Source organism: Acomys minous (assembly GCF_964271855.1).
Source record: "Acomys minous genome assembly, chromosome: 16".
NCBI classification, from domain to species: Eukaryota; Metazoa; Chordata; class Mammalia; order Rodentia; family Muridae; genus Acomys; species Acomys minous.
In genome coordinates, this window is record NC_140498.1 from 91,124,160 (window position 1) to 91,138,644 (window position 14,485).

Here is a 14,485-nt window from a genome sequence, read left to right on the forward strand (position 1 = left end):
CACACATTGGAAGAAGAGAGCTGACTCTCAAAGGGTCCCTTACAATTCTAACTCCCCGTCCAGGGTCGGATGCCTCTGGCCTCAGCCAGCATCTACATGTCACTGAAAACCCCCAAATGGTTGGTGGGAGCCCCCTAGAAACTCACTACAAGCCTGGTTAAGACCTTTCCCTGACATGTCATCTATTACTGAGGTCAACTTTGTGGTTCTGCTGTGGAGGGAAGTGCAAAGAGCCTCATCCCGAGTGGGAGCCTCTGAGTCTCAGGGGGCTTTCTTAACTCACCCAAGGTCACTTCAGAATCTGGAGCATGCTGGGTGAGGGGTAGAATGCATTCAACACACTGTCTTAGCTCACCTGACAGGCAGCCTTTCAAATCAAGAAGTTACTGAGTTTATTACTAATTTAGAAGATGGGTTGGCAAGGCAAATCCAAAGAGGTTCTAATGACCCCCCCCCTTTTTTTTTGAGAATCTCTCATTTAGCCCAGGCTAGACTCAGACTCCCTATGTAGCTAAGGATGACTCTGAGCTCTGACCCTCTTGTACCCACTTCCCTCGTGTTGGGATATACTCATGAGGTGCTGGGGTTTGAACCTAAGGCCTTCTGCATGCTAGGTCAGTGCTCTACCAACTGAGCTACGGCCCCACTGAGACCCTTTAAACTAAGCCAAAGAGTCTGTTCCCTTAGCAGGGCAGGCACCAGAGACCTGTGTGCCCAAGGCTAGGCAGTAAATGCCGTGACTACTTGGCTCCAGCCCCCCTCCTCTGTCAGAAGTCCTGCCTATTTTCTCTGGCAAACTGCTGCCCAGAGAGCCAAGGGGCATTTTGAGAAGCTGCATTTAACTCTTTATGGTCACTAGGGGGCTATCGGTGAGGCGACCACTGGAACTCAATGACTGATGATCAATTTCACAGCTGAGAAGAGCTGCGTCACTCCCCCAGTGGTGCCACGCTGGCTCCCCAGCCAACTACACAGGCCCTGGATCGCTGGCTCCTTCGATGGGTACTCACATCACTGGGGCCAAAGCAGCATCTTTTTACAGCCTCCGAGGTCTGACACAGGCCATGGCGCAAACTGGGAAGCTGGAAGCAATGGAATTGCATCTTCCATGGTATTTGGAGGCCAGGCTATTCTGTCCTTCTGAGTGTCAAGGGAAAGCACCCATGTGGAGACCGCAGGTACAGTTCTTTCTGGCTTCTGATAGTGACCAGAAATTGTTGGTGACCCCTGGGTGCCAGGACATCTGTGGTCATATGATATGCTTCCTGGTTCCCCTATGCTCAAATTCTCCTCTTCTTCTTAAAGACCTAAACAAAGCTGTGTCTAAGTCAGCTAGCAAGCAGCTTTCTTGTCGGTACTTGGGAGGCAGAAGCACATGGATCTCTGTGAATTCCGGGCCAGTCTGGTTCACACAGCAAGTTCTAGGACAGCCCAGGGCTGCATAGAGAGACCCTGTCTCAACAAAAACGACAACAACAACAAAGTTCTCTGTGTGTGTGTGGGGGGGGGTGGTGGTGGATGGGGGATGGGTGTGGGTATGAATGAGTGTGTGTGTGTGTGTGTGTGTGTGTATGTGTGTGTGTGTATTGTGTGAGTGTATGTGAGTGTATGTATGTATGTGAATGGGGGGTGTCAGAGGACAGCCTTCAGTACCAGTTCTCATTTCCACCTTGTTTGAGATTAAAAAAAACGACAACAACAACAACAACAAAAAACAAAAAGAAAAAAATGTGTGTGTGTGTAAGGTAGATGACCCATGAACGCTGGGGAATTTTCCCATCTCTGCCTCCCATCTTGTTTACAAGAACACTGCAATCACAGTGATGCACTAACTGTGCCTGGCTTTAGGGAATCCGAAGGCAGCGTCTCACACCTAGAAACACTTCTCCCGCAGAGCCATCTCTTCCAACCAGTTTCTGTACCAGTGGCCCACACCACTTCCAGTATGACCTCATCTTCACCCGGCTACTTAGACCTGCAATAGCTCTATTTTCCAGGCCCCCCCCCCCCACGCTGTGGTACTGGAGCTGAAGACTTGCGCGTGTCTTTGATGCACCTGAGAGGTTCTGCTCCCTGCGAGGAATTCAGGGACACTGGGATGGAGACTTTCAAGCTTGCCCTCATGCCTCAGCTGGACTCTGCACCCCTGCTCCCTACTCAACTGTGGAGGAAGACAAGGACAGAAGCAACAGCAAGGGAGTGGCTGCCAGAGCTGAGGTGTGAATGCCTCCTTCAGACCCAAGACGAGCACCTACATACTTGACCCCAGAAGCTGACTCGCCGCATCTCCAGTGTCACCCACACCGCTCTCCTCTGCTCCTTCCAGATGTCCTGAGTCCCTGAAAACCAGGAAGCTCCTCCTTCTCACACGGTTCCCGTTCCAGGCCTCACGGGTTACCCCTGCACAGCCCGCGGGACTCTGCGTGAGCACCGCTGACTCGGGGAACCCAGCCCCTAGTCCTCTGACAAAGTCTCTATAATCAAGTCTCGGCTTTCTGCCTCCTGCAGCCATCGAGATGCAGGGTCCACATGGAGATGTTCAATACCTTCTCCTCCCAGAATCCCTGGTATCACCCCAGGAATCAGGCACCCAGAAGGCCTTCTAGGCTGGATGGACAGATGCAAGAACAGCCATGGTCCCTGGGTATGTGCACAGCTGATCACCACATCAGGCAAAGCTGAAGACAGTTGAGACTGCGGAGTAAACCTATTTTACCCTAAATCTTTCTGTCTTCTTGGTGACCCCGAGAAAACTACTCAACTTCCATAGATCATGATGCTGTCAGTTACAGAACGAACGCATCAGATGCTGCCTCCACTGGGGTTTACAAGGGTGACTGTCTCTCCTTGTGGGCCAGGAGTGGGCTAGTTGACCAATGCTACACTGAGCTTGTGATCCCAGAACCAAGTCAGGATTCAGGGACTTAGGGGCATTTGTTTTTCCTTCCTGGGACCTGGGGAGGTCAAAAAGAGGGCATCAGGTCCTCTAGAAAGGAAGCTACAGGTGGTTGTAAGCCACCAGACACGGGCTCTGTGAACCAAACTTAGGTCCTCTACAAAAGCAGCAAACACTCTTGACCACTCTGCTGTCTCTCCAGCCCTCTAAGTTTTGAAAACCTCATGGAATTTAAAAAAAAAAAAACTTCACACACCAGGACATGACCTCAAACTCAAAGGTGTATGCTGCCTACTTAACTCACTGACCAGGGGGATCTGACAAGAGGTGAAAGACGTCATCAGCCATAACCTTCATCTCCAGGCTGATCTATGTCCTAATTCCAAAGAGTTTCTGCACCACCCAGAGTGGGCTCCCCCAAGTTCACTGGGCTCAGAGAACTTGATGGGCAGGCACGAAACTGGGCAGACACTCAAACACAGCTGACCTAGAACAGCACTTAAAACCTCCTCATGCTTAGAACTCACACGTGGGGTCCATACTTTAGCCTCAACCTTAAGGATGACAATACTGGTTACTTTCCTCAGTGATAACAAAATATCTCACATAGGGCTAACAGTTGTGCTCACAGTTGGAGGTTACAGGCTTTGGTTGTTTGGAAGAGAATGACCTCCACCCCCCATAGGCTCAGCATATATTGGTCCCCAGTTGGTGGAACTGTTTAGGAAGGATTAGGAGGTGTGGCCTTATTAGAGGAGGTGTGTCACTGGGGGGTGGGCTTTGAGGTTTCAGAAGACCTCATCAGGCCCAGTGTCTCTCTCAGTTCCTCTTCCTCTTGGTTTTACATCAAGATGTGAGCTCTCAGCTACTGCTCTAGCCCAATGCCTGCCTGCCTGTTGCCATGCTTGTCACTAGGATGGCCACAGATTCTAAGCATCTGAAACCATAGCCCCAAATTAAACACCATGGTGCTTTATCACAGCAACAGAAACATAACTAAGGCATAGTCCCCTACGGGGAGGAGGTGCATGGAGATATGGTTCTCACGGTCCAACATCACATCCACAGTCAGGAAGCAGAGAGAAATGCATGCTGGACTCAGGTTCAGTTTACTTTTGTGTGTGTGTGTGTGTGTGTGTGTGTGTGTGTGTGTGTGTGTGTGTTTGGGGACTGTACCTAGCAAATGTGGTCTTGCCCATATTTCCTGTGGGTCTTTCCACCGTGACTAGCCTAACTTAGCCAATCCCTCACAGATGTGCCAGAGGCAAGTTTCTCAGGTGAATCCCAGAGCCTGCCAAATTGACAGTGTCTACCCTAAGGTTCCCTATACACCAGGCACTCGACTCACGGAACCCATTTACTTCATCCTACTCACGAAGAGCAGTGAGCTAACTGACCCGAACCGAGAGAGCTCATGAGCCGACAGGAACCTTTTCTCTCTTTAAAATTAACTCCCTCGGGTGTTTTGTCATAGTGATGGAAGTCTGGCTCACACAGCCTGCAAACCCGAAGAGTTTGCTCTCTGGTCCTTCATGGGAGAAAGCTTACCACTTCTGAGGTCCAAAACGAGTTCAACAAAACTAAGGGATGGGTCATTACGGAAAGGGGGGGGTCAGAGGTCACTTCCAGATTGCTTGACTCATTCGATGGGCAAAATGAGGGGAGTAGAGAAGGATTGGGGGCGTTGGGAAAGAGGGAATGAATTGATTAAAACAGTGAACTGCAACCCCAAACTATTATCTCACAAAACACGGGGCTCGGGAATGGCTCAGTCAGTAAAGCACTTGTCCTGCAAACATGAAGACTTGAGTTCAAATCCTAAGAACCGGTGGAAAAGAAGGAAGCTGGGCACAGTGGTGCATAGCTATTACCCTGGTGACTGAAGCAGGAGGCAGACACAATGAGCTCCTTGGGAGCATGGGCTCCAGCTAGCCTGCTCTGTGCGGTAAGGATCCAGGTGAATGAAAGACCCTGCCTCAAAACAAAAGATGGAAGGTGCCCGAGGACCAACCATCAAGGTTGTCTCTCTGCTCCCATATCTTCCCTGCCCCCCAATACTCATCCGCCATATACATGTGCACCCATGCAAACGCACACACATACACAGTGCCCATGCACGACACAGAGAGACAGACAGAGAGCTGAAAGTACAGAAAGCCCACAAAGCTTCGGGGTTGAAGGCACCATAGTCTCCAGCCTTGCCTCTGTTGAGCCATGGACCATGCCGCCATAGATCTTTTCTCCTGGAGTCTGTTTCAGGACTCTCAGAAAGTGGGCGTGGGAGCACGGAGAAGGCTGTGGATGCCTGGTGTACATTGCAGGGCGCTAGATCTGTGTAACGTCTTTTTATGGACTGAGTTGTGTTTGAGAATACTTCACCTGGGGAGTTAGTGGGACCAAGGTGGTGACATTCAGACTCTAGCCGGGCCCCCCCACATCCCCCCACTCCACCTCCTATAACAGGGGCAGGGATCGCCCACTCTGACAGCCTGTACTTGAACTGGAACCAGGACGGACTTATCCATTAGGCACAAATGACACCCTCGGCTCCTTGCACCAACCACTTACCAACCGATTTTGGTTGTTACAGTTCCTGGTGGGAGCAATCATAACAAAAAGTCTGAGGATGTCAGTTCCATGCTGAGACCAAACTGTATGCGGAGGCAAGGACTGCAAAGTTTTCGGGCAGGCAAGCTAAGAGGAAAAGAGTTAATAAGAACTAGGAAGTGGCCTCGCAGCAGACGTGCACGCACGCATAGCGCATGCACACCACATGCACACAGCAAACACAGCAACAACAGCTGTGGCTACAGATGCCCTGAACACAGCAAAATGTTTCACTGGCCAATTTCTACTACCTACTGATAACCATTCTGTGTGATGGTAGACACAGATGTTGGTCAATCTTATTAGAAGAATATTCACAGCTGGGCATCAGGGACGCCGCGCTCCGGCCTCAGCCTCGTAGCCCTGGGCCAGTCCTTTCTACTCTCTGGCATTAGCTCTACTCCGGCCTCAGTTTCCTCATGCTCAAATTGAGGAATTGGACTTCCTGGTTTCTGAGCTCTGATGTGGATGACACTCGAACACAGGTCAGAAACAAAGCAAACAAACCAATCAGTGAGAGCCCCAACGTCAACGACAGCTCACACGCAGCTTGCAGACCTGCCTGCGTCTATGGTGTGCCAGCTCACACTGGGCTGAAATAACTTTATCATCAGCGGCCGGAATATTTGCATGTTTGTTTTGAAAGGGTCGGGGTGGAGGGTTGAGCATGGGAACCAATGCCATGGTCCATATGTGGTCAGGGGACAACTTTTCCACCTCTTGGAGGCAAGGTCTCTTGTTTCTGCCACTGTGTACTCCAGGCCAGTTGGCCATGAGCTTCCAGGCAATTCTCCTGTCTCAACTGCCTGTACTAATTAACGAATGCTGGGATTGCAGCTGGTCACCACCACATCCAGCTTTTTGTGTGGGTCCCAGGGATTGAACTTGGGTCATCAGGCTGGTATGCAAATGTTTTTTGCCTCCCGAGCCAACTTGCTGGCCCTAGCTGGGATTTTTTTTTTCTGTTACATTTAATTTGTTAATTTGGAGGGAGGGGTGTCCAGGGGGTTAGGCATGCATGCAACTGTCACTCTGCACCTTTGGAAGTTAGAGGACAAGCTGTGGCAGGAAAGTCTCTCACAAGTTATGGGTCCTAGAGGTTGAACTCAGGTGTCAGACTAGCATGGCCCCATGGGGATTACTATAGAGATCTATGCCATAGGAAGGGCACAACATCACCTCTTTGGGTACCCTTTCCTCCTGCAGACAGCCGACCCCAGCACACAGACCCCACGGAGGGGCACAGTGCAGTGCCCCTGGGCCCCTCTGCAGAGATGCCGGTGCCATAAACAGCAAAGGAGGGTGGGAGATTCCTAGGTCAGCACAACAGCCCAGTGTAATAGGTCACTCTGTATGGGATCCTTCATCAGCGGGAAACAGTGATGGAGGCCACGGCTGGGACAATTACTGAGGATGGAGCACAGCTGGCTGGAAGCCACTGGTGCAGCGTCAGGGTTACAGCACTGGGCGGTTCTACCCTATGTATCCTCCAACGGCCTGCAAAACTGAAAGTGAGAGGGAGCAAGGGGGCCAAACACAAGGAAACGATAAAGATGGAGGCATCTGATGGGGTTCAGAAGTTCTCAGCATTACCCTAGGACCTTTTCTGTGTGTCTGAAGCTCAACTTCTCCCTTGTTATCTATCCACAGAGCACCCATCCCAGGGAGTCAAAATCTTTGGGTACCAAAATTTCTGGACGCTCAAGTGGTATAATGCCTGCCCAGAGTCTGTGTACACCTTCCTGTAGACGCCCCACTAGCTCTGGCTACTTATGACACCACCAAGTACAGCATCCAAGTCTGTAAAAGAGACCTCACAGTGTACTGCTTAGGAAGTAAAAGTCAGGGGAACGTGTGCCTGTTCAGCACAGATGGACTGACAGCATTAAGTATTTTCCCCCCTCTCCCTTGAATTAACCCACAGAAGCTGGTACGTAGGGGAGGCTAAAATGATTACTCCTGGAGCCCAGAGATTATGACCCTGCTCCACGGAGGTGGCGGGGAGGGGGATTGTGAAGTTTTCCTATTGACATCTGCATGTCCTTCAGGAGGAGACCCTCAGCTGCCCTCCACGGTGCATGACCCATGGCTTCCTCCTCCTCATTCAGTGGGTGCTGGCTGGATTGGGGGACAACAGAAAGAATCTGTGTTTGTTTGTTTGTTTGTTTGTTTGTCTGTTTGTTTGGGAGAGAATCTAGCTAAGTAGCTGTGACTGGTCTCTGGATCCTCCAGCCTCTGCCCTGAGTCTAGAGGCGACAGGTATGCCCAGGTGTGAGCCACTGCACCCAGCAAACAGTCACATATTTCTCCCATATGTTTATCTGTGGCTCTGGATGGCAGGGCTTCTAGGACACACTTTGAAAACCGCTGGTGTCACTGAGGTCAAGCTGACCACCAAGAGGATGACACAGCAGTGAGGCGAGGGAGTGAAGGACAGAGAGAGAGGGTTCCATGTGGCTCCCTGGAGACCGGATGGAGCGAGTGGTGGCCTCAGGAACTAGGGCTTGATGTGAGGGGCACCTGTATGTCATTTTATCCCCGAGTGGATAACTTTTCATGCCTCCTGTGCAGACAGTCCAGGGCCTTGTGAAATGTAGCAAGGAATAATACACAACAGAACACTCCAGAGCCTAGAAGATGCCAAGCAACTCCTTGGTCAGTGCAGAAACAGGCATCAACATCAGCACCACCATTTAATCCTTCCTGGGGAGCAAAATCCTTTGGGTCAGCCCTACGGAGCTGCCATCCCTGAGCCAGGGTCTCCCCCACAGTGCTCAGATGGGTCCTGGTTGTGAGATGGGCCTTTGGTTCAAGCCGCCAACTTCTGTGGAGATGCACGCGTCTCCTCCCCTTCTTCCAGGGGGTAATGAGCCTTGGCTTCAAGCCTCATTAAACCCCATTATATAATCAGCCCCATCCTGGGTATCGTTATAAACCCAGCAGTCGCCTTTGCGGGGACATGGCCGTTCAGCTTCATCACCCTTTACAGCCACCTGCTGCCACCGCCCCCGTCACACCAGGATCTGACTCAGCCTCCAGGTACACACAAGGTCAGGTTCTTGGCTGGTGGTCAACTCCTCCCCTTGTTTCCAGGACAAGGGATAGGTATTGCTTATAGAAGCGATGCCCATAGACGCTGGAGGGACAGCCTGGATGGGGTCTAGCATCTTCTAAGATAACAGCCGAACGAGACTATTTTCTTAGACAGCCCAGGGATGTGATTCCAGCTGCTACCACGATGATCATGACAGGGAAGTCACAGTTACAGCCACTTGTTTCCTTTAGTAGCTGCTGCCCTAAAGGGCTGGGAGGGCCACAGGCAGCTAACATGGAAACTTCCAGAACTCTCTGGGAGTACCAGATCATTCCTCGGCTTCCACGGAAGACACTCAGGATGGATGAGTCACAGAAGCTAGTTTTCCAAGTCACTCTCTGCAGCCGCCTGCCCCCATCAGGGACGGCCACCACCTGGGCCCATCGACGCCGTGAATCTGTTAACAGGATTCAGGGGTGGGGATGGGGGTAAGAGGCGTACAAATGCAGCATGCTAATGGGGAGACGTCTTCCATAAAGCCACCGCATATTCTCCAAGCCAGAAAGAAAATGGAAGGTGACCAAGAAGCAAGAAGGCTGGGGCTGGAGAGACAGCTCAGCGGTTAAGAGCACTGACTGCTTTTCCGGAAGGTCCTGAGTTCAATTCCCAGCAGCCACGCAGTGGCTCACAACCATCTATAATGAGATCTGGTGCCTTCTTCTGGCGTATATGCAGGCAAAGCACTGTGTATATATGATAAATAAATAAATCCTTAAAAAAAAAAAAAAAAGGAAGCAAGAGGGCCAATAAAGGTGGCCTTGCTGAATGAAGGATTTGATCATTCACTGCTTTCATGACCTTGTGACCTTTGGCCAAGTTCTTAACCTCAGCCTCGTTTCTTCATCTCTGAAGAGGGGATGACAAAAATCTCAACATTACAGAAGGATTTGAAGCATAAATAAGTGAGGGGGTGGGTCTTAGACAAGGCCCCTGACACCAGCACTGCACAGTGGGTGCTGACGGCTATTAGCATCCTCCTCTCCATCACTGTTTCAAATAGCTCCATCATATAACACATACACGCGGCTCCCCAAACTCCCCTCTCCTGAGCACAGAGCTCTCTAAGCAGCAGCCTCTCCCTATCTTGCTAACATCCCTGTAATCCTAGTACTTGGGAGTTTGAGAAAGGATGATCCAGAGTTGAAGGCCAGCCTTGGGTATACAGTGAATTCTAGGCTAGCCTGGGCTATATAATGAATTCTAGGCTAGCCTGGGCTATATAGTGAATTCTAGGCCAGCCTGAGCTATATAGTGAATTCTGGGCCAGCCTGGGCTATATAGTGAATTCTAGGCCAGACTAGAACACGCTTACTCTGACACAGATTTTAAGAGTATTTAGACACAGCCTCATCTACAGCAGCTGTGACCAGGGACACTTCTACACAGAGGTACACGCTCATGGTTTGCCGGGCTAAGGACGGGGTGTGGATGCCTGAGCAACATCAGAAGGAACAGACTGACCTTGGCATGTGACCATTCACAGGTCTGGTCAAATGACAGAGGGAAAGCATGTCCACGCAGCCACTGTGTTGTCTGTCATTCACCGGGAAGTCTATGCAACAGAAAACACAAACTAACTTATGCTTTTCATAAACTAAGGTTTGGAGTTCGGTGATTTTTTTTCCCAGCTTCAGGTTAATGGATGTATTTAGACATGCTCGGTGTAGCATCTTTGGGGATGCCTGGGTGGGGTTCCCTAACACAGGCCTCGGTGCAACTCCAGCTGCTTGCTGTGGCTGTCAGTACATTTGCTATAAAGCGGGTGCTTTTCAACTCCGGGTATGCTCAACTGGCAGAGGACTTGTCGGTGTACCCCATAGCGACCTGAGGCCTGGGAGAATGACGCCTTGCATTGTCACGTCTGAGCTGACCTGTGAACACAACTGGCTGGCGAACCTTGGAGAGACTTGCTTACTCCACCAGCTGAGCCTCTCACGCCCTCCTCTGTCCTGCAGGACACCCTGACATCAAAAGAGTAGGGTAGGCGCTCAGGCAGACAGAGGACTTCCTGTAGGCATATGAGGATGGGCACCCTGGGTCCTAAGGCCCTGCTACTCTAGCCAGCTCTGCCCGGCATCTCCACCGGGTAGAAGATGGTGTGGCACCATCCTTTAACTTAGACACCAGGACCAGGACCAGGACAGATGGTGACTAATGGAAATCCATATGGGCCCCAGGAACATGGCCCCAAGGACTCCCTGGGATGGATCTGCAGGAGCAAAGCTGGCACCAGAGCCCCAAAGTAGGGAGTAATGGGGAAACTGAGGCCCATGACAAGCCAACAGGAACTAGCACCACCAGAAGGTTCGAACTGACTCAGATAATTTGTCTCCAGTCTCTTATTGGACAACTGGGGAAACTGAGACTCAGATAGAAAGAGAAAATTTCTGCCTTGGAAATGCAGAATGCAGGCTAAAGTCGGGATGCTTTGAAAGTGAAACACAGAAGCAGATTACTCACCCATGGGACTTACTCTCCCAGAAACCAGTGTTTTCTTGTTCCTTCCTGGGAGGTCAGAGGATGGCCTCTGTGTACAGGCGCCAGGATTATCTAAAGGGCTGCCTTTTAAGTCTTGTTCTGTAGCCCAGGCTAGCCTGGAACTCACTACATAACTTGGGATACCTTAGAAGTGCTGTGTAGCCCAGGCTAGACTAGAGCTAGCTACATAGTCCAGGCTATGGCCTTCAACTCTGGATCTTCCTGCCTTGAGCTCCTGGTTGCTGGGACGACAGGCACATACACCATCATGTTCAGCTCTGAGCTGCCTTTTAGCAAAGAGTTTGCTGAGGCTGAGCCCAGGCTAGCAGACAGGCCTGTCCTCCGCCTTGGTGGAAACCATGGAAAAAGGAAACTTGGAGGACTGTAGTGGGATGAGAAAAATGACCAAACATGCCAGTCTATAGGGGTTTTTTGCTTTGTTTTGTTTTGCTTTAATAGACAGATGTCCTCACTCTGGCCAAGCCGTCCCCTCAGAAGGGATCATGCTGGCTTTCACTCAGAGGACAGTGAGGCCCAATCACAGATGGCTGCAGGAGGCCGCCATCAGCTTGATGCCAAGGTAAATTCCAAGCCTCTTAGGGCCACTGGGAAGTGACATGGGTAGGGAAGGAACAGGAGTCGGCAGCTGTAATTAGCCCTGAGGCAGGACCTGGGAGCACAGCTAGAGAAGCAGCCATCATTAGGTGCCTGCTACACACAGGCCCCAGACAAACGGACTGGCCACACTATGCACGCAGCTAATGAATAAGTGGCCCATTTTATAGGTAAGACAAGTGTGGTTTGACTAAGAGACTCTTAGCCCATTACACTACACAGGCCCTGCACACAGTTGTGTGTCAGGCCTTCCCAGGCCTTCCCTGAGTCAGGAGTAATAGATTCCCTCACTGAAGGGAGCCCACAGGCTCCCCAGGAAGCAAAGACTGCGCATGTATTAATGAATGAACCCCACACTTAGAAGAAAGGCAACATCATTCTGTGCAGATCTTGGGACTCTGGCTACTGAGGAGGGTTAGCGAGGAAGGCTTAAGTTCAAAGGCAGCAGGGGCTGTGGAGCAGGTTGAACACCAGGCTGAGCAATTTAGTGAGACTCTGTCTCTGTAGACGAGTGCTCGGCTAACATGGGCTAGGGCCTGGGTTCTCTGCCTGAGACACACACGGGGATTGCAAGGGAGGCAGGGAGGTAAGGGCAGAGGCAGGCAGATCTCTGTGAGTTCCAGGCCAGCCTGGTCTACACGGCAAGTTCCAGGACAGCCTGTCAGGGCTGCATTGTGAGACCCTGTCTCAATACACACACACACACACACACACACACACACACACACACACACACAAATAAAAAGCCCTGTGGGGGAAGTAGGGAGGGAGAGTAGGAAGGGAAAGTGGGGAGGGAGAAAGGAAGATTAGGATGGGAAAGAAGGAAGGAAGGAAGGGAGGGAGGGAGGGAGGAAGAAAGGAAGGAAGGAAGGAAGGAAGGAAGGCAAGAAGGAAGGAAGGAAGGAAGAGGAACCAGATTCAAATTCTGACTCAACTACTAGGTAGCTGTGTGGCTTTGAGGGAGTTCTCTGGTGTCCCGAACCTCAGTTTCCCCACTTGTACTATGAAAATAACCTACGCTTGCAATGGTCAGCTGAAAATCAGGATGAGGTTCCGCAGGCAGCGATTAGCTTAGTGCTCAGGAAACTCGTCCCAGAGCCCACAGATCAACAGGATGGCACAAGTAGCCTATGGCAGCGCTAGGAGGCAGGGGCCGGTGCTTCTGAAGCCAGCATCCCATGAGTCCCTGAAGGTCCCTCAGTCAACACGCTCGCCTGCTGTAGGAGCAGCTGGGCTTGCTTCAGTGGGTTCCCCTCAGCCCACATCTGCACCTGTTTTAGCAGATCATGCCTCCAGGGTAAGATCAGAGTTTTCTGGAAATTCAACCCTCTGCCACCAAGAACGACCTAAGCACCATGAGTCTGGCAACAATTCTGGGCATAGACTGTAGATCCCAGGCCACACTAACCTGGTTTGAACCCCAAAGTTATGCATTTTATGTTACACGTTAACCCCAGTCAGTACAGTGTGCATGACGTCATCACAACCTCCCACATGGACAGAGAAACCCTAAGACAAGCGGTTGAGAGGTGATGGGGAGCGGAGAGAAAAAAAGATGGGTGTTGCCTCTGATGCCCCCCTGAATTCTCTTTCAGCTGTCTTTCCTTCACACCTGTGAGCTAAAGAGCAGATACTGAGGGTATCTGACAGCCAGTCACCTCCAAGTGCCAATCACACCCCCTTCAAAACCATTAAAAGACCCAGGAGCTGTGTGGGTGGGAAGGAGGTGGCAAGCAATGGATGCGCCTTGACCTGTGAGATTCGGAAGCAGGGTGGATAGCACAAAGAATGTGCACCTGACAGGGGAGGTGCACCTGGCTGGCTGCACCTGACAGGGGAGGTGCACCTGGCTGGCTGCACCTGACAGGGGAGGTGCACCTGGATGGCTGCACCTGACAGGGGAGGTGCACCTGGATGGCTGCACCTGACAGGGGAGGCGCACCTGACTGGCTGCGCAGTGCAGGTAGGCCCACGGTCTGGTGGCCCCAGCCAGTGCAGCCAGGGGCTAGCAGGGACTTACTTGTGGAGAAATTGGTCTCAGTGTGGACGGGCGGCGTGGAGGGCAGGAAGGGCGCATGGCCCACGAAGAAGGATCTCAGGGAACGCTCGGACAGGAGAGGGGAGCGCTGCTGGGCAGGGATGTTCTCGCAGCTGCCCACGCCACTGTGGATCTTGAGGTTCAAGGGTTTGCTCTTCTTCCTGGCTCTGGAAAGGAAGCAGAAAAAGGAGACGAGAAAATGGATCCGTCTGTGAAGACTACACAAGCGATACAAATGGTGCCCACCCGGCAACAACTGGGCACTGCCAAACACAAGCACAGCTTATACAGGAAAGGCCACGGCTGCTGGAACGTAACTGGGCATCTCTTGGTCTTCTAGAATGTTCCTGGCAGTAAGGCCTGCCCACCACAGGATCACCTGATGTTGACTTGAGAATAACATTAACTATCCTTCGAATGGTATTTTATAGGCAACATCGCAGTGGGTGGTTTTATGTCACCTTGACAACAGCTACATTCATTTGGGAAGAGAGCACCTCAATTGAGAAAATATCCCCACAAGACGGCTTGAATGATAACTGATGGGTGAGGGCCCAGCCTTCCATGTGGGTGGCTCCATCCCTGGAGTACCTAGGTGGTCCTGGGTTGTATAAGAAAGCAGGCTGTGCAAGCCATGGGGAGCAAGCAAGTGAGCAGCACCCCTCCATGGCCTCTGCATCAGTTCCTGCCTCCAGGTTCCCAGCCCTCCCTGACTTCCGGCAGGGATGCACTGTGCTGTGGAACTGTAAGCTGAAAT

The 14,485-nt window shown here is 51.4% G+C and overlaps 1 protein-coding gene across 3 annotated transcripts in view; it reads right to left on the minus strand.

Annotated features, from left to right (window-relative positions):
* The window catches only part of KSR2 (kinase suppressor of ras 2), a gene marked incomplete at its 3' end in the record, with an annotated part of 339,518 nt that overhangs the window by 140,757 nt on the left and 184,276 nt on the right, over nucleotides 1-14,485 (minus strand). For all 3 annotated transcript variants that reach the window (XM_084762599.1, XM_084762598.1, XM_084762600.1), the window contains exon 5: nucleotides 13,711-13,895. In XM_084762599.1, the coding sequence (XP_084618725.1) occupies nucleotides 13,711-13,895 (185 nt within the window). The remainder of the gene's footprint in view (nucleotides 1-13,710; nucleotides 13,896-14,485) is intronic.